Below are 20,483 nucleotides of genomic sequence, written 5' to 3'. Positions count from 1 at the left end.
CATTTATCTTACTATCACAAACGGGCTTGTGAGTCATTTTCAAATAAATGTCATGCAATCTGAACACTGAGCTTAACAAATGCTACATTTATAAACTATTTATTTGATCTACTTTCTGCTTAATCCACATGCATCTGGAACTCCAGTGTCTGTGTTTGTATCCCAGGTGTAGCTCCTAAAGTCAAGACCCACCTAAAATAAACAACACTAAACATTTCTTTTAAGAATAAGTCTTTATGTATTTTTCTATGTGAAACAAATGACTATTATACTACACAAATAGAAGCGGATACTGTAAGAGACAGAGACCATCTCTGAGAAATAAGTACAGAACATGAAAATACACATACTGGTATTATAGAACTGTAAATTATTGCTTGTTTTGCTACTTTGTTTTCTGGATTCCTACAATACAAGACACAATATTCAGATTTCAACAGAAACAGTACAACAGTGACAAACGGTATTATTGAGCTTTTTAGTAGACGTTCCCCAGAAATAAAAGAAACATTCAAACAGAGTCCATGTTGAACACAACACAATGACAGTTGGTTTTTGATCGAGCATCTTCAGGACTTATTGTTACACATTTTTGTCATTTTTTTTTTGTTTTTTGTTTCCATTACAACATTGCCAAGAGAAGCCATAACAAACTGCACACTGGGACTGGCCTCAGCAACAGAAAAACACTTGGCATATGTACATAAATATACATTTTCTTTTCAACTGTGACCAAAATGCGACAGTTTTAAACACCATGACCACATAGTAAAAAAATCTTCACGAGTGTCTTTCCTTCTGCTCTGCTGCTTCCTCTTTATCAACATCCACCTCAGCAGTTCCACCAGTCTGCTGTCTGCTTAGATAACTGCGACAGCTTCACTGTAGCGCTAATAAAAGTGCACTCAGCCAACATGGTGCATTTCAAAGAACTGTTTAGCTTTCTCAGAAGATAAGATGAATGTTTCTTTGTGGACAAACACAAAAACAAAGGTATTGATTTTGTTCTGTAGTGTCATCCTACCTCATTTTAAACCTACTGCATGTCTACATCTTTTCAGTGGTACACTCCCCTAGATCCAAAAGGCCTGAAAGGTTCACACTAGCAAAAAGGAAGTGGAGTGTTTCACTCACTGCAATATGCTGGTGAAAAGGCTAACCAGGTGTTTAGCTTGAGATAAAAGAAAAAGAAAAAAAAAAACACAAGAAGTAAAACTGAAGAAATACAATGTTTCCTATTTTGTCTCGAAAAAAAGACTCTCAATGTGGAGGAAACAAACTAAATACTAACAATAAAGTGCTCACATGCACACAGACTTGTCTTCTGATTACTAATATTGTTATATAGCAAAAAATTCACTTTAGATTTCATGCTGCCTAATGGCATAAACAAGGTTTAGACTCACCAATGACACCCAAAAGCCTGGTTAAAAGCATTAGTTCATGTTGCTTTTGAATCACTGAAATATTTCATTAAATGCGGGTGAAGAACACTGATATGACATGGGACTGTAGGGTGCAAAAAAGTGTAATTGAGGATTTGTTCAGGTTTCCACTAAAGTATATACTGCAAAAAAGTATGTAACTATAAAATGAGAAAAAACTGCAATACAAAGTACTGCAACAGGGCTGTGAAAATATGATTCTTTCTGCTTAGTTGAACAATATACATCAGTGTTTCTGAGTAAGAAAAAATCATTTTATGCTGTGATGAAAATGTGAGGTGAGTGAATGCTTTGGTTGGTATATCAGTTGGTATCTCATGAGGCTACCTAATTTTCCCTTTTCTCCGCAAAATGCTTTCAGGTAAACTGCAATATCTAAAAGAAATATTTCCACAAATTTATCGCTCAGCTATGTACAGCGAAAAAAGCAGTGCAGTATTCTGGTGAGCAGCAGGAGACGTCAAGAGTCCCCGCTCGGAGATATCAAGAGATTCTCAGTGCAAAACAAGCAGTAGAAGGTTTCAGAGGAAACCTGACACATAGAAAGTGGGTTTAGTTCAAACAACATAAATGAGACACTAAAGATGTGATTTACAACAAACAGAATCAGAAAAAAACATCCCAATCCTCTTGAAGAAATAAGGGATGAACTGTCTCCAATCCAGTAAATCTCAACAAAAGCGACAAATGAAAATTTGTCATCAAGTTGAATTCTCAACTGTCAATCTTGCGAAAAACCCATCCAGCTTAGTTTTTTTTTTCTCTCCCCCAAAAGACGTCACTTTAAACTCTGTGCGGGAATATGCACTTACGTCAAAAGCGTCACACCATTTCCCTGTCATCACAAACGACGATTTAAAAAAAAAAAACACCTCAGCTCCTCATCTACAGAAGTAACTAAGCATGCAAAAAGTGTTGGGGTATCAAATACATAGTAAGAATACACATCTAGTAGTTTAGCAAAGAACAACACCTCTCCAAATAAAAAAAAAGATAAAAAGCAAAAACAAAAAAAAAAACAGGAAGGAAAAAAAGAAAGTCAAACAACCACCACAACTTTGTTAGTCACGTATGGCGCTTTGTGCTGTGTGTGATGTTAAATAGGTTCCTTTTTCTTGATATATCTTGTTAGTATTTGTGTTTCTGTACGTATTTTTTGTAATACAGTATATACATGCAGACAAGAGCGGGAACATCACACACTCAATCTTGATGCAAGCTGAAGCGGCAAACCAGCAGATATGAAAATGGTTGAAAAAAGAAGAAAAAAAATAGACACATACTGTAAATACAACCTGAAAACACAATTTATCGTTAGAAAAAAAAGGAAAAAAAAACAAAAAAAGACCCCAAAAACTTGTCTTTTTGTCCCCAACCAAAGATGTACACATGAGAGTGATAGGGAGAGGTACGGCTAACAAGCTAACTGACTACCAAGCTGCTGAGCAGGACTAGCAATGAGAGCTGAGTGTGTGTGATAAGTGACAGGTGCCTGCGTTGGGACAGGTATTTTTCCACCCCTCTTGCTGAAAAGGAGGGGGGATTGGTGGAGTGGAGGCAAAGCGTGCCCGCCGCTCCCCACGCTGTCCGCAGAATGTGATGAGTGTGTGTGTGATTCTCATCCATCCCCTTCAAGCCACCTCATTCCATCGCCACGCTCCCCACAAACACCGTCTTCGAGCAATGTTTGTTGGTGTGTTTTTGCTTGTAGTTGAACTGAAATGAGGGGCATCGACGCTCTCTGTGAGTGCAGAGACGAGAGAGAGAGGGCAGGTGTGTTGCGGGTTTTAAGGGGCGGTCGGGGGCCGCACCGGTGTCGGGGTGGGGAGGCCTCTCTAATTGAAGACTTTGGGGGGTCCGTCGGGACGTCTGGTCTGGACGATCTGCTGCTTTGGCCGCGCCGCCTCGTCCTCCTCTGTCTCGCTCTCGCACACGTGGACGACCACGCTGGGGGTGGACTCTGTTCCTGCGTGTAGTTCGTACTTTTCACCTGCGGAAAGAGAAGAACAATAGTTACTAGGGAAGTATTTTCTCTCTAAATTCCCACATGTGATGTAGTAGTAGTGGTGGAAAGTAATTGTAGTATTACAGTAATGGGAATATACACCTATCAGGCATAGCATTATGACCACCTGCCTAATATTGTGTTTATGCTGCTAAAACTCCTCTGACCCAGTGGGGCATGGACACAGGACCTTTGGGGATGTCCTGTGGCACTGGGATGGTGGCAGTAAATTCTTTGGGTCCTGTGGGTTGCAGGGTGGGACCTACCTAGATCAAGCTTATCCTCCCATAGATGCTTAATAAGATTTGTATCTGGGGAGTGTGGAACCTGGGTGAACACCTTAGATCTGTCGTGTTCCCTGGGCCACTCCTGAGCAGGTTTTGTGGCATGTCAGGGTGCATTGTCCTGCTGAGGGTGGCAACTGGCATAAATGTCAGGACTGAAGCTTCCCAGCTGAACGTTGCATTATAACAAGATGATTGATGTTATTCACTTCACCTGTCAGTGGTCATAATGTGGCTGATCGGTGGATTTCTTACTGAAAATAGGACTGAGAAGCAGAGTAATAAATTGTTGAATTTGGTCATTTCATGGAATTTGTGACAATAACTAAGTATAAATGGAATTTTGAGGCACTTTACTAATATTAAATCCTATTAAAGCCCTTGCAGTAGCAGCTCCAAACATTTGGAATAGCATTCCTTGCGCAATAAAAAGTTCCTCCTCCACTGACATTTATAAAAAAAATCTCAAGATACGCATTTTTTCAATGGCGTTCAGATGTTCTAGTTTTTATATTTATTATATCTTTAACTCTGATCTTATAATTTGCTATACTGTTTTGCTTTGTTTTAATATTCTATACAGTTTCTTTTTCTCTTTTACAAATTAACTGATTTTTGTGCTCATTTTGTTGCGGGATGATAGTTAATATGGTCAATTCAGATTGTGCAGAGGGATTTCATGACCATTTTAGTATTATTTTTACTCATTGGAGAAAATGTTTGTAATGTTTTATACTGGATTATTTTAGCCACTGTGTTTCCAAGCCTTACAAATGACAGGGAAGATGTCAGTAATTTAATAGTGCTCTTTCATCTTGAGAAAATAAATTACTGGTCATGTATAGCTGTTGTAAAGTTAACACAAGAGGTATTTATAATTTTTGTTTGGCTGTCACTTGATGTATAAATATGAAAAGACAGTACATGTATTTCCATGCACAACTAGTTTTAATAAATGCAATAAATTTCAGAGGGAATTATTGTACTTTTTACTCCACTATGTTTATTTGATGGCTGACAGATTAAAGGAAAAACCTGAACCCTTGACCCCGACAGTGAGGGAATGTCCTCTGCTATAGGGAGGATTTTGCTGGCATGGTTTCAGTCTGCTTGTCCCTTTAAAGGGGCAAATTAATATAAAAGTTGTTCTGAGTAATCACCTATATACCTATCACCAAATGAGGGAAAATCTTTTGGGAGAATGGTGTTCCATCCCTTCAGCCGAGATACAGAATAAATGTCAAGGTGCACCGAAGCTATTCTTGCAGCACATGGTGGCCCAACACCTTACAAAGACACGCTATGCTGTTTTTTCCGTTGTTACCCATGTTTATATATAGTTACTTTGCAGATTCAAATTTTACAACCTTTGCTCAGCTTATAAAATATGACGATCACAGCTGACAGCATGTAAAATTAAAATTTAAGGCATCAGTAATAACAATAATGGCAATAATCGTATGGAAAATATATACAATGATCCATGAATTAGATTATTTAGAACACTACTGTAAATGGTGTAATATTGAGGGAATCTGATTACATCTTCCACTGCTGTTGATAGAGAGACTAAAAAACATGCTCCCATTGGCTAGAGCAGCACTGGTTGGAATAATATTTCTAGTTTATTATTTGTTTACTGTGGCTATTTCTTCTATATTGAGAATATATAATATGAGTGGTATTATGAGTAGTGAGGATTCTGTTACAGCACAAGATAATCTACAGGTGTTTCAAAGGTTGAAGAGCAGATCAGCACTCAAGGACATGGATTTAAAAGAAAACAAAAAGACTTCTCCTTGGAACAGTTCTGCCATTTTCCCAGATGCCAAACTCAGCGGACTCGGATTGAAAACACACACTTGCGAGATTGTATCACAGTTGCCATGGAGATGAGATCAGACAGCTGGCAGACAGGAGGAAATTGGCCTAGTGGCTTTTCACTGTGGTGCCAAACACAGAGATGGACAGTGAATAGAGTCCCGCTGTTACCGCGGGGAGTTGACAGAGGGAGTCAGCGCGCTGTGCTGCAGAGCTGCGCTAATCTGATTTCAGATGGCAGGATGTGAAGCGAAGAACAAAGCCATTTCCTGATGCCTCGAGTTTCTATGGCAACAGCAGAACATGTCAAAAGTGGTCCTCTGAGCTGGACTGAGGGTGTCTGAGTGTGAATGTTTGTGAGGATGGGGAAAGTTTAATGAAGTTTTCCATCCATAATCAAAAAGATAAGGGTGCTTAACTCATTACAAATAGAAACAGCGTTTTCCACTTCATCAGCATTATCATACGCACATGTGCAACCATGAGAAAACACTGCGGACATGGCACTCCCTTTTCGGAGATGTTGTGACATTTTCTAAAGGTTGCCGCAACCTGATATCTTGTCCACCAGGCAGTCAGAGGCAGAGGTGGCTACTGAGCAAAAATGCTGCAGGGAGTAAAGCTGCTGGGAAATATCTTAAAATCTTCCAAATCTAACTGTGCTGCCCTCACATTCAATACACTCGTTAAAGCTGTAAATGGGATGGAAACTGCAAAAAGTGTAATGTATTGAAACTGATCTACATAATAATAATAATAATAATAATAATAATAATAATAATAATAATAATAATAATAATAATAATAATAATAATAATAATAATAATAATAATAGGAATTTAGGGTGCATTGTTTATTTAAGATTCCTATTTTTGAAACTCAGATTGCTCCACCAATTATAATAGTGACAGATTTAGCACATCATCATGTGTAATTATGGAACCTGAGGTAAACAAAAGCAGGCTGTCAGTTCTGTTAGCTGAAAAGACAGCTGTTTCTAGAGGTGTTCATCAGCTGTGGCTAGCTGTTTAACTGATCTAATTTTAGTTTTGCGAGCTTGTAAAAAAAAAAAAAAAAAAACAGCTGATTTGAGTTCAAATTTAGAATCACGACGGTCTTAAACATGCACTTAATGGCTATACAGGACATACAGTACTTTGGAAATGTTCTGAAAAACATCCCCAAATTCCGTCAGTAAGAGTTCCACAAATTAGAGGCCAAAATGAAAATCTCTGGACATAAAACACTTGGGATAATTCTGAAATACAACACGTCTCTTTCTCACCATCACCATGCCAGATGAGAATCAAAACACTCTTCAAAAACTAAATATTTTTCATTTCACCTCAAATAAAACTGTAAATCAGAGAGTAAATAATGCTGCAGCAGTATTAGACAACCTCTTGAATGAATGGTTTCAATTCTGCAACCTTGCAACAAAACGAAAAATGACAACTGGTTTTAAAACCAGAATGTGGTCCAAGTACAGGGACCTCCAGGGTGGAAAGGGTTAAACGTAATGCTACCAGACTGACACTAAAGCTAACGGGTTCAAGGCAAAAAATTTGCCTCCACATGAGCTGATGATACATGTCAAAGACACAAAAATAAAGGAACAGAATTGTTCTTTTTAGATGCACTGCAGAGGGAATTACTCCTAGTAATATACTTTTTAGGAGCTTATTTTACATTTTACACTTTTTATGTTGCCAAACTGTATTTTTTTTTCTTATGAACAATAACTTGTCTAAACTAATTAAGAGCACAAAAGATCCACTTGCATTGCACAAACTACTGCAGTTCCTTTACAATGTCCTCCTTGGTCATGGAAATAATGCTCAACAATACTGTATATAGTAAGGCAGTTGCTTCATCTTACACTGGAGCCAAAGAAACACACAATTTCATAACTTTGTGTTTGCGGTGCCATCAAAATGGTACCATGCTCCAAACTCTTATTATTCTTTGCTATGCAGAGTCTAGGCAGACCTGCTGTGTCTAATTATGTTGGCTGTAATTGGACTGTAACTGATTGGTGGAGGGGATCAGTGTAGATTTGGCAAACCCATACACACACACAGGCGCCTCCACAAATATTGACACTGACACATATTTCCTCAGAGATGTCAGAATGCAGCATGTAGAGATTAAGCACCTGGGACACTGACGGACGATGGCCTACACGATGAATTTGATTCATGAGCTTCAAGACTTCAGATCAAATCCATGTGCAGAGTAACATGTTTTTAAATGCCATCAGTTTTATAAATGCATATATGAGCAGGTAAATTAGACACTGCTTTGTAGACATGGATCAAAACCCTGCAGTGAAACAGTGATGATTCAAAAAATGTTCACACCATTTCTCTTGTCCTTATTGCTTCCGAGAAACACATCCTTTCTATACCACCTCGCTGAGGTGCATGAAATGATTTCCTGTTTTTATCTGGGTTACTGTTCAGAGATGAATCACTCAAATTAGTTCTTTTTATACCTTGGTTACACACTGTTGCACACATGTAAGTACGAACATCCTGTATGAGTTGGTTGAGCCTGAATACTGACCAGGTCCTAGCTTGGCTACAGCACACAGCAGGTCGTAGTTGATGACGGGCGTAGCGTCTTCACTCTGGCTCCAGCCCACCGGTGGCGAGGCAGGCGGTGAGATCAGGAACTGTTTGACTGGCTGTGGAGGTGCCAGGTACGACTTGTCGATGTCCTCATCGCCGTTCTGGATCTATCAGAGAGAGGACAACTGATCAGGACTGGAGTACAGAGGAGATGAAGGCAAAATTAAATTGGTGAAGCAACTAAATCCTTCATGTGTTTACTTCTAATCTGTCCAGCCAGCTCCTTGGTTCTTAAAACAATAAATCCTAATTTTAGAGAAAATAAAATTTTACAGTAATTTCTAGTTTTTTAAAATTGTATAGAAAATTATAAAATTGCAGACATTGCATGTAAATGGAAACAGCAACACTTATTTTACCTATTATCTATACCAATTATGGACAACTAAATTTATTATTTATACTGTATTATGTATACAGTATTTTTCTGCTTTTTAAAATTAAAATGACAAGATGAAATGAATCTCTAGCTCTTTATATAAAGTTTTATATCCCAGTTATCACAACATTTTCCTTCTGAAGTTTAGGGGAAATCTTATTAATTTTACATTTACATTTATGTGTGCTTTTATATTAAAATCTCTTTTCATGACATCCAACATAATGCACAGACAAGTACAAAGATCCATTGTTCTAAAGCTAAATATCTCAGGCATGTCGCACCTCTCTGCAACCCTACTGGTCTTGCAGTGACAGTGCAAGAGTTATGGGTGCTAAATGGGTTTAATTATCTTAACGTCCACATCTGGGAAGGTGTCACCACACTCTTGCTGCTGGAGCTCACCATGCTTTCACTGATTCTTAGATTTGTCATCTACTAGTAGTTATTTATCTTCAACTAGTAGATATGTATTTAAGGTATTTATTAATTGAAATTAAAAGTCAGATTTTTGAAAATTCTGCTGTCAGTCTCCATTTTACGTTCTAACCCATGAGCTGGGTTGTAACAAGAAGCTTTTGTTTTTCAATTCTTCCTAAGAGACTCTGCAGAAATGTTTGTGAATAATTGCTTGATATTGTAGATCTTCATGTGTAACAGTGGTGTGCATTTTCTTCTTGAGCACATATTAACACTTTATTAAAGATTTTTCAATGTAATATTTTGATTTACTGCAGAGCTGAACTATCAGTTTACTGATAGTTGATCTCTGCAAAACATATAAAGAAAATGCTATTTCCTGTTTCTGCAATTTTATTAGAAATAGGAAGTTTATTATATATTTTTTGGCATTGTACTTTACAGGATATTGCAATACATTGTGAGAAATATATATACGGCGAGTAGACAACTTCTTGCAAACAGATTTAGCAACCGCATCATTATTGCAGAGGCCTATAAAGGTGTGTCAAACTGAGATAGCTAACAACATTCCCATACTTGCATATGTAATTGTGCTCCATAAGAGCAAAGAAAAGCACAACAGATTTGCAGTAACAGCTTCAGCCTTTTGTTGCAGGCCCTTTCCCATTAAAGGATTTTGGCATTTTGATAGCTGCCAATTGCTGTAATTACAACACCTACATGTGACATCTGTCTGATCTGTAAAATCCTTAATCCTCTTACATCAAAGTACTATGAGGTGCAGCAGGGGTCATGACTGATGTTGTGCTTGTGATAAAGGGGGGCGTTAAATTGACTAAAGCTGCTACATATTATCCCAGCAAGCATCACCTTGAAGGCACCTAAGCTGGACTGGGGTTTCTGGACTTGCTTCACATTGAAATACAGTAATTTAAATGCTGTTGAAGTAATGTTTACAACAACCCAGTGACATTTCTAGACAGGTCTTTTGCACTTTGATGAAATTAAGTCCACGTTTTACCCAAAAGACAAGACCCTTTCACCTATAGATTGTGAACTTCATGATGAATATAATCTTACTTTTATAGATACGAGTGAATATCTAGACTATAAACAACAGTTTTAACACAGTACTGAAGATATGTTCCCCTTATTTTGTGTTCATACTAGAAACTTTGCTTTTCTTTCCTTCTCTCCTCCTCAGGCAAAATACAGACACGCATACACAGAAATCTAAAATTGTGTTCTTGCGTTCAATCCTGTGACTGATGGGTTTTGACAGGAAGGTTCGTAGGTTGGCGAGGCAGTCAGGTGTGGCTCAGAGAAGTGAACATCACAAATAAAGGTATAAGAAGAGAAAAACTGAAAGGAGAAGGGAGGAGAGTCAGTGCCATTCTCTTTCTGCGAGTTTGTCTTTCCTGTTTGGTGTGTGTTTTTGCATGTATGTGTTGGAGAAAACGATGCACTGTGGCATAACTCTCCATGTAAATAAGCAACGCTCTTCCTCAGATGGTCAATCTCCCAGGCCCCCTGCCTGCCCTTTCCCAGACCCTCTCACTGACACTCACTTGAGCGAAGTAGAGTTTCAGCTTCTTGCCGTTGAACTCTGACTCGTGCAGCTCGATGCGTGCGCGGGCAGCTGCCTCCGGGGTGCTGAAGTTGATCCGGACTCTCCGGAAGCTTTTGAACATCTGGAAAGTTGTCTGTTCATCGTAGATCCTAAACAATGCCTCAAACCTCTCCTGTAGAAGATAAAAAACAGAAAAATGTACAAATATGGTAAGAGACTGAACTTGACTGTCCTGATTGAAGCATCTTGGATATGTGCTGATATTCTACAGATGTTGTGACAAGTAGAAAACATTTAAACAAACAAACTAGAACAAATAGTCCACATTTGGGCTTGATAAACAGTTTAAAATTTAATTGTTGTTCATCACCCACACTTGTCCATGAACCAACAAATTGTTACAGCAGTAGTTACACAGAGAAGTGGTTGCCTTCTGGAAAAATGTCCACTGAAGCATCTCAGTCACTTCACTTTCTTTATTTCAGTCAAATAAATATTAAATTTCCTTAAAAAAAAGGCTTTTAAATGTTCTTAATACATATATACGGCTTAGCAACAAGGTTAAAACCACTAATTGGTTAAGTGAATAACATTGATCAAAAAATGCAATGCTCTGCTGGGAAACGTTGGGTCCTGGCATTCATTTGGACTTGATTTCAACATGTACCACCCACCTAAGAATTGCTGCAGATCAAGCACAACTCCTCACGACAGCGGCGGTCCGGCAGCAATTATATACTCCAAAAAATAACTGCCCAGGAAAGGCTGGTGAAACATGACAAAGAGCCCAATGTATTGATCCTGCCTCCAAACTCAAGTCTAAATCTAACTGTGCATCCCTGGGATCAACAAATCGGATCCACAGAGACCCCACTGCAAACCACAAGGCCCAAAGGACAAAATCCCAGCACAGGACACCCACAGAGGCCCCTCTTGATGAGTTAGGGCTGTTTTGGCATCATGAAGGATATCTACACAAACAAACATTAGTGGTTGGTTGTAATGCCATGGCTGATTGGTGTGTTTTGTATGAATTCCCAACCCAATTTGTGCCGTCGATGCATTATTTTTCAATTATTTTCCAAGAAGATAACAAATTTGGGGATTTAAGTTCTTTGACACCTTTGTCTGCAAAAGACGTGACTCTAACTGCTCTGCACACATTTCATTTTGTTATCAAGTTAATGGAAAAAATTTGATTTCCAGCTTCCTGTCATTTTCCTGCAATCTTCTCCGGTGCTGTTTGTCTCACAGTAAATTTTTTTTCCTCCTTGTTTGTTCTTTATGTAATTATCTCCTTTCTCTGCTTCCACCTTAGGCATCACACTTTGTCTTTAACATTACCCATACATTCCCACATGTCTCCTGTTGTTGTTTTTTTGTTTTTAACTCAGGCCTCTCTATGGGCACCAAATTGGCCTCCTCAGCTGTGAACTCAATCAAGCAGCTCAGTAGGGGGGCAGAAGGAAAAGGAAAAAGGCTGCCGGGAGAGCTGGTTTCTGAGTAATCAGTAATGCTATTCTTTGTCTCCTAGCCGACCATCTCCCAGCAGCGAGAAAACTTCACCAAGAAATGAGTCATCTTTCCAAGAATCACAAAGGATGACGGACGGTTGCTTTTCCCTTTCCTCTATTCATGCGCCTGGTGTCTTAAAAGCCACATGTTTGCAATCAGTGGCATCAGTCTCAGCTGTTAAGTGCTGCTCTCAAATTAGCCTCTAACTCTGTTACCGTGAGACAGTTTTTATCTGAACAGGTTTTTATTTTCTGTTAGCGGCTGTGGGAGATAGAAAACTAAAATACTCCCACAACACTTCCCTTGTTGAGCTGACACAGCAGCTCTCACCAGGATGGAAACGGTGCCTGTTACCTGAAGGAACACAGGCAGCATGTCAGCCGTGAGATGTGCCTCGGTACATTAGTGACAGCTTGGTGACTGGAGACACCAGGTATCTATAAACTCAGCACACCGAGATGAGTGCTGGGTTCTGTCTATGTGTCCTATCAGCCAGGCGAGCTTTTGGTGAATCCTTAAAAAGGTTTTTGCACATATACATCTCTGCTTATGCTGTTTCACATTTAAAACAACACTTTATGCAATTTGATATCGTAAATCACAAAACTACAAGCAGGAGATAAAGATTTGGGTGTTCTGATCCTGTGTACCAGTGTTAAAGTCATACTTTAACTTTGAAATTGTCCAAAAAATTCTTGAAAAAAGACATGCCGTATGAATTTTTCTGCCACTCATTCTTATTTATTGAGACCTGAAAAATATGAAATCAGTAAAAACTTATTCATATCCATCAAAATGTTTTCAAATCATTGCTCAGTTGCTGTATTTTCAAAATAAGACATTAATTATAATTAAGACAAAAAAGGTGAATTTCGATTATGCAAAGGTTTGGCATTTTTATTTTAACCACGTTAAATCTGTATATGTATGTTTCATTTTACTATCATCAGTGAAATGCAATTGGCTAGATTATTTTGTGAGCCATTTCACTAGAGCTAAGTCTATGCAGTGATAGTTAATGGTAGTAAATATGCTCTAAAATACAGGCTGTACGCTGCCTCTGTGGAGAAATCACATCGTCACCCTGTCTGACACATGCAGAGTTGTAAATGATTCTGCAAGCTGTGAACCACATTTATTTTGCAGTGTGTTGTTCACTGTAGCCAAACAATCTGGATTTTAAAAATAAGCAGATTAGCACTTTTACTCCAAATCCTCCTTCCTTCTCTATTTGTTTTAGTCCCAGCTTTTCTCCCCATGTAAGTGCATCTACTCTTCCCTTGCTAAACTTCTCAGGATAACTGACTGAACTTCAGAGCTGGCTTCACCTCCAGGCACTCTGATACCATTTTTAGTCAGGTTTCTAGTTCACCATACAAGGTGCATTCTTAGGAAGCACAGAAAAGAGGTCAAGTCCAGGAATGTGTGAATATCTTGACTCCTTTTATGCATTATGAGGAGAAATGCCGACTAACTCAGCAATTAGAAGGCAAGAATCCCAAAAACTGAGCAACGAGTGTGACTCATCACGACACCGGGACAGCAGAGTGTACTCATTTAAAATGAATTCCCTCACCCGCATAGTTGTGCATAAATAGCAGAATAAGCAGCATGTCAAAAAGTTGCTTCTTCTGCTTTTACACATTGTACTAGACAGGCCCAACAGCCACCCTCTGCAATACAGATTTGTGTTGTTGCAGCTTGGAAATGAAATACTTTGGTGTCTTTTTTTTTTTTAAGCTCAGCCCCTGTTCATTCCAGAGAAACCGGGACACTCCCTCTCACAAATCCGATCCTATTTAACTTGGTATTTGTAGATTTTTTTCACCACTTTCATGTAAAGTCTTATTTCTCTTCTTATGATGAATGTTGAAGTCTAACATTCACTACTTTCTGCTTGCTACTTCCTGTATTTATCTGGCTGTTGTTAGCCCTGGGAAGGTAGTGTACATGAATCAACAACAACATTAAAACCACTGGCAGGTGAGGTGTATAACATTGATCATCTTGTTACAATTCAGTGTTCTGCTGGGAAATCTTGTGTTCTGGCATCCCTATGGCAGTACCGCCCATCTAAACATTACTGCACACTAAGTATTACTCTTCCCTGAAAGAGTGAAAATTTCATTGTATGAGCTTGGTTTATTTTTCAGAGCATTTCACACTAACCTATTATTTGTTCAAAAACCCTCCTGATTTGAGTACAAACATGATTAGCCTGAAAATAACAACAAAGCACTTGTTTGGCCTCTATGCAGAACCCACTTAAGCCCTTATTGAAACTGTGAATTTTCCATGAGCCTTAGCCAACCACTATGACTCACATGTCATCAAACGCTGTGTGTAAAACTGATAAGGTAGTCATTTACGGACGCACACACATAAACACACACTGTGGCTACTTCCTTAACCTAAATTGATGTTTTGGCATGAGCAGAGATGTGGGAAAGCTCAGAGATCATGTTCCATAATAGCGTGAGCTGTTTGTTTTTAACCCCATGCACTGAGGCTGATACACCCACGGCCGATCGGTGCGTAACAAGTGAGGGTGCTTATCACTAATTTACGAGGTCTCTATGAGTGAACATCCTGAGGGAATGAGAGGAGGAAGACGAGGGGAAATGAGGAAGAGGAGAGGGGTGTTGGGTTACACATGGCTGAAAAGTGGCCTGCTCATCTGCCATCGCTATGTTCCCTGGGGTGACCTACTCCCTTTGTTCTCTCTGTGTATGTGTGTGAGTAAGTGTGTGTGTGATGCAGACAATGTGTTGAGGATTCTTTACTGTGTTTCCACAGTTAGCGACCTGTAGGTACCCATGAACATACAATATGCATATAACCACTAACAGAGCAGAGACAGACCGGTTTTAATGGCACAAAATCCAACTACTACTGTATTTGCAGTGAACAAGAAACTGTAGGACAGCAGGTGAGAGAGCACAAGAGAACAGCATGTTCTCACTTCTCATTCTGAACAAGACAGATTACAACATCCACTGAAGAAGCCAGATAAAAAACATGATTTATCTCCCACACAGTCGCTACTAACTCACGGAACATGGAAAATAAGAGGAAATTGGGTATATTTTCAGAAGAATTCAGGTTGAAAACATTATTTTGAAAAGCATTACATTCTATATATGTGTGTGTGTGTGTGTGTGTGTGTGTGTGTGTGTGTGTGTGTGTGTGTGTGTGTGCAATCATGTACTTCAGGATTCCTTCTTACATTTTAACTGATGTGATTAAGGTGGGGACAGTTGAAAGCAGGAGGTGTGAAGTCACAGCTCTCAAATAGCCGACGACTTAATTGAAACAGCGAGGGTGCTCATCATTGCTGACCACGTTTCTCCTTGTCATCTTTACATAACATCCAGGGTGTACCTCTGCAGCCTGGATTCCCTTCCTTTCCTGTCTCAGATTGTCCACTTCACCTCTGCTCTGCTGTTGCACAACTGAGCAAGCCAGAGGAAGCATGCAAGCTGAAATTTGCAACGTGAGATCTTTCCTCTCTGTCTTTTCCATTTAGTTTTGACAGATTTTACACCAAAACACCTTGTGACCCATGCTTGAACACAAATGAATGTTGTGGAAGTCAGAATGACTTGGGAACCTCACGAGTTTTTTGGGTTTTTATCAGATTTTCACCAAAAAGTACCATGATTGTACTGCCATATTTCCTGCAGTTCAGTAAGAGGACAACCACAATATACAGTAAAGTCCTCTTTACAGCTCATAAATTGCTTCTGATAGAAGAAAGAAAAAGAAAAACTGGAAGAAAATGCAAATGAGCTGCATCTAATGTGCCACAGTCCTTCTACGAAAGAAACCGTGCTGTATTATTAGTAGGATAACTGCAGTCTTTATATATAGTGTATGACGAAAAGTGAAACAAATCACTGTTGGAGTACAACAAAGGTCACATATACTAAGGGAAAATAACAATACATACATTTGTCCTCCCAAATAAGAAACCATGATCATAAAACTCCAACATGGAGAGATATAAAGCATACTAGTGAACTACAGCCACTCTGGTGGCTGCAAGGCCATCCTTCAGCAGATTGCCTCTTGGGCAATGAGGCAGTTATGTTCCTGACGGTAATGGAAAGGCTGTCATCACAGCGGCAACAGGACATGACTGTGGGCATGACTCACATTAAGCAGCACAGGGAGACAGCAAGCACTGAGCCAGCAAGTGGTCTTGACACACAATCATCCGAACAAAATATCTGCGGCACAACAATAAATAGCAGTGATTGACAGAGCAGTGCTGAAGGGAAACAGGAGCCTGGGGGGTTGACAAAACCACAGAATTAACAACTATATACAGCGCATCTGCTTCACATCCTTTTCAGGTAATGAATCAAAGCGGCAGAATTGTAACCCTATGACAGATGAGTGTCATTTAAGTGTTTTCCCACCGTATGTAAAGGTGAGATTAAGTTTCGCTAATGTGTGAGGATCGCTGACAATCAGCAAACCTGCAGGTTCATCCTGTTCTGTTAGCACCATATAAACAGAAATGATGGAGAAATGACTTCAGTAGCGCCGCGCAAACACTATTCTCAACAAATTATGTTCAAGTTGTGATGTTCCACAAAAGCTCCTACATGCTGTCGACTTTCATTGTTGTATTTGTCAGCTCATTGTGCGGTTTAGGGAGTTAAATAAGGCCTGCATATTCAGCTGTTTGTTCGCTGTCACCAGTTGACAGTGAGCAAGTCACATAATCTGAAACACAGTCACACGTCCCGTCACTCCTTTTATCAACCATGTGCCTGAAAACCACTAAGCACTCAGAAAACAATCACAAAATCATCTCAAAATTGATTTGAAAATAGAAGCCTTTGCAGTGTTGGAACAGCTGAATGAGCAATGACAGAAAACAGAAAAGCAGGAAAAGCTTTTAATTTAGTAAAGAGCTAAAACAAACAGAAAACAGATCTGCAACATTTTTTCTATCATTAAAATAATTCATGTCAAAGAAAATTCTGATATTTGCCCATAAAAAAAAAAAAAACCATTTAAACTCACTGACTGAGTCACAATGCTCTATTTTGATCTTCTTTCTGATTTAAGCCGGTACAGTATTTCAATCATGCTGGCACTCAGATGTCACAATCCATGACTATAATCCACAAGCTTGTTCAATTCTATGTTGAATTACACCATTTGGCGTTTTGGATCAAAATGAAAAGATTAACCGAGCATAATTGGGACGTAAAGAAGGGTTATTCTGTGTTTTTTCCATTTTTTCCTTTGGCGGATAACTCTACGACACGTGCGTGGCTTTAGCACAGTCTAATCCAGACCCTCATGCTTGAATGGGATTTGGGTGAAAACCAACAAATTAGGCCACTGACCCTCAGGGTGAGTCGGGGACGGTGTTACACTAAAAATAGATCATGTTGGAATAATTAAGAAAATTCATTTTTTAATTGTGTGGACCGTCATTTTTAATTACCATCCTCCCCAAAGGGCCAAACTGGAACCAGTCTAATGAGGTCGACCAAGGAAGGCAGATCGTAGAGATAACAAACCAAGTTGGATGAAACATCTCATTTCTAAATGCATGCTTGTTTCAGCACAGTTTCCTTATCACATTCCATATTTTTTCCATGACTGTTCCATTAAACAGAGCCAACTTTCCACTGCAGTTATCACTGTGTTGAAAATGTATTATATTTCAGATACAGCAGACCCTTCAGCTGCCAGACGTTACTACAAACACTGTTGAAAGCAAAACAAAAACTCAAATATGAGAATGTTTCCATGAGTCTTTCAGCTTTCAGCTCTGTACACACACACACCTCAATTAACCTATTGACTAGCATCTGTAATCTACTCTGTAGATTATGTGAGTCTACCTCTATAATAAATAGAGAAACCTTATTTTTATAGCTGGTTTGGCATCTTTTTTTTTTTAAGTGTTTCAACATGGATTTACTGCTAAACACACCAGCCATCTTAATAATGGTCTGAAACCAATGTGCTGCTAATACAACATTCTACCTGGTGGGATCAAAATTCTATACAGAACGGACTGCAGCATTGTCTTGCGTATACAACTGAGGCGAGCAGTAAGTCTTGTGAGTCAGTACGCCATATGACACATGATCAACATCATACCTATGTTAAGACACATTTTTTAAGCCACTTCCTCGTGCATATCTGCGATTTCACCATGGACCTGCAGAAGGAGCTGCACAGTCTCCATTAACAGGCCTTGCAAAAGCAAAGTTTTATGCTGAGAATCCCCACTGGAGATGAGGGTCAGGTCTATGGCTACAACCCAAAGGCCAAACAACAGTCTCCATGGCTGCAGTGCCCGCAGTTTCCAAGTCCAAAGAATAAGTATCAGATTCACAGCGCACCAAGAGCATTTTCATCATTTTGTTCTCTTCCAAGTATCAGAGTGCCAACATCCAGTTCCACTGTAACATCAGGAGTTATCTCAGTGAAAATTCAATGCAAACAATGTAAAATGTGGTGTGATGACAATTGGGTGCCGCATCATGACAACATGTCATTAAAAATGTGCACATTAATTTTTGGTTGCGCCAATACAACCACCGCTCGACTCATTAGATTTGTCTCCCTGCAACGTTGTCATTTTACACATCACCATTTTGACAATGTGCAGGACATCCAGAGGTCCATTGCAGATGATGCTTGATGCACTTAAAGAACACGACATTCAGGGGGTGGTCTAAGTGTAGCAGGAACACTGGGAGCAGTGTTTTGCTGCACAAGGTGACTACATTGTCCTATTTTTCTAAGACGTTCACTAAACATAAACTACTTAGCAGCTTAGAAAAGGCATTTGTTGGATTTTAAAAATGAGGTCCTCATTTTAAAAATGTTTTACTGTGTCATGCTTCTTTCTGTCACGGGAGATTTTGTAAACTAATTTGACAACTAGTCTATACTTGTGTGAGTCCAGTTGTACATTACAATGCATTTGGTCTAATTACTTTTTATGGTATCTGATCTTTTTCTGATTTGCAATCACTATCAGGGAATTTGCATTCCCAACAATGGGACAGCAAATTCATACTACAACAGCCAACATGCATGGTGAGGGCTGAGGAGAACATACAAAGTATGTTGTTTTTGAAGTCAATCCACCATCAAGTAGCTGTCACTGACTCTTATTCTGAATTGTAGCACAAAACATGTACTTGATATGACAAAGTACTTTACAATATTCTTAATACAAGTCAAAGTCTGCAAATATCACAGACACAGTCTCCTTAATGATGTCAGCTTACTGGCTGTTGCATCTCCTCTTAGCCTCCAGATTAGGGGTCAGTTCTTTAACACTATAAGAGACTTTAAGATAAAGTTTGCTTGCTGACTACTTAGGGTGAGGTAATGTGTTATCACAAAAACAGACTCAATATTACTGGATAAACACGGAGACTATGTGTGTGTGTGAGAAACCCAACTTAGCACATAGGGAAACAGCTTTTGTCAAAGCAGCTATTAATATTAGCATAGCAGCAAATCTTCCGTTTACAAAACAACAAAAACATCCCATGATTAATAGCTATGTCTGCATTGTGAGGGCTGCATAAGCGCTGGGGAGGCATGTGAATGGGGCAAGTGTTATTACAGTGGAATCAATACCTCGAGCAAGGAGCCCTATTGATAGGGGCCGACGCTGCGGCGCTACACTACCATTCCATTGGGGACAACGTGTCCACGGCAGGGAGCTTGAAATCAGTTTACGGCATGTGGGGACACATTAATCCTATTACCATCAATCTGGTCATTATGGTTTTTATTGAGGCAGGAGCTTTTGCTCTTCAACAGCACTTAGGCCTTGGCTGAACCCACACATGCGCACACTAGCACACACATATTTTTCTTACATCACACACTCTAAATATGCAAGTACGTCCGCACAGATCCATAAACTTCAGAGGCGACAGTAATCCAAAGAGCTACACAACATTACATAAGGTAGCTGAAGAGATGTTACACTAACAGCACTTAACTTAAGCCACAACACACTGACAAGTGAGATCCGGTTCTTTACTCACCACCGCTCTGTCTCTTCTTACTGCTCTCTCTTGTATGCCTCCCTCTCTCTCTACCTTTCTGGTGGTAATCAGTGCATCCCCTTGGGGCGATGCAGCATCTTAAGTGATGATTAAGCATTACAGAAACAAAGATAAGAGCATACTGCACAGCTTGTATAAACCATACCGTTTGTGTACTGTACATATGGAAGTAACCATTTACATTCATTCATTTGCTGTACATAACAATTTTGAGGTACTTTTCTTTACTTCAGCTTTTATTCAAGTAATATTGTGAATGTATATTATACAATATTTGTCTTTATTCCTCTAAAAAGGATATCAATTGTGAACAGTGCTACTTTCCAAGAGGCTACAATGACATCT

At 39.3% G+C, this 20,483-nt stretch overlaps 1 protein-coding gene across 2 annotated transcripts in view; it reads right to left on the bottom strand.

The window, feature by feature from the left end:
- Positions 1–214: 214 nt before the first annotated feature.
- Positions 215–20,483, bottom strand: part of rcan3 (regulator of calcineurin 3) — a 47,009-nt gene continuing 26,740 nt past the window's right edge. For both annotated transcript variants that reach the window (XM_023295844.3, XM_023295853.3), the window contains 3 exons: positions 10,556–10,729; positions 8,121–8,292; positions 215–3,435 (listed from right to left, as the gene is read on the bottom strand). In XM_023295844.3, the coding sequence (XP_023151612.1) occupies positions 3,281–3,435; positions 8,121–8,292; positions 10,556–10,729 (501 nt within the window). In that variant the 3' untranslated portion in view covers positions 215–3,280. The remainder of the gene's footprint in view (positions 3,436–8,120; positions 8,293–10,555; positions 10,730–20,483) is intronic.

This window comes from Amphiprion ocellaris, chromosome 20, assembly GCF_022539595.1.
Source record: "Amphiprion ocellaris isolate individual 3 ecotype Okinawa chromosome 20, ASM2253959v1, whole genome shotgun sequence".
Lineage (NCBI taxonomy): Eukaryota > Metazoa > Chordata > Actinopteri > Pomacentridae > Amphiprion > Amphiprion ocellaris.
Note: the sequence above shows the minus strand (reverse complement) of the source record. Positions and strands in the feature narration are given on the sequence as shown.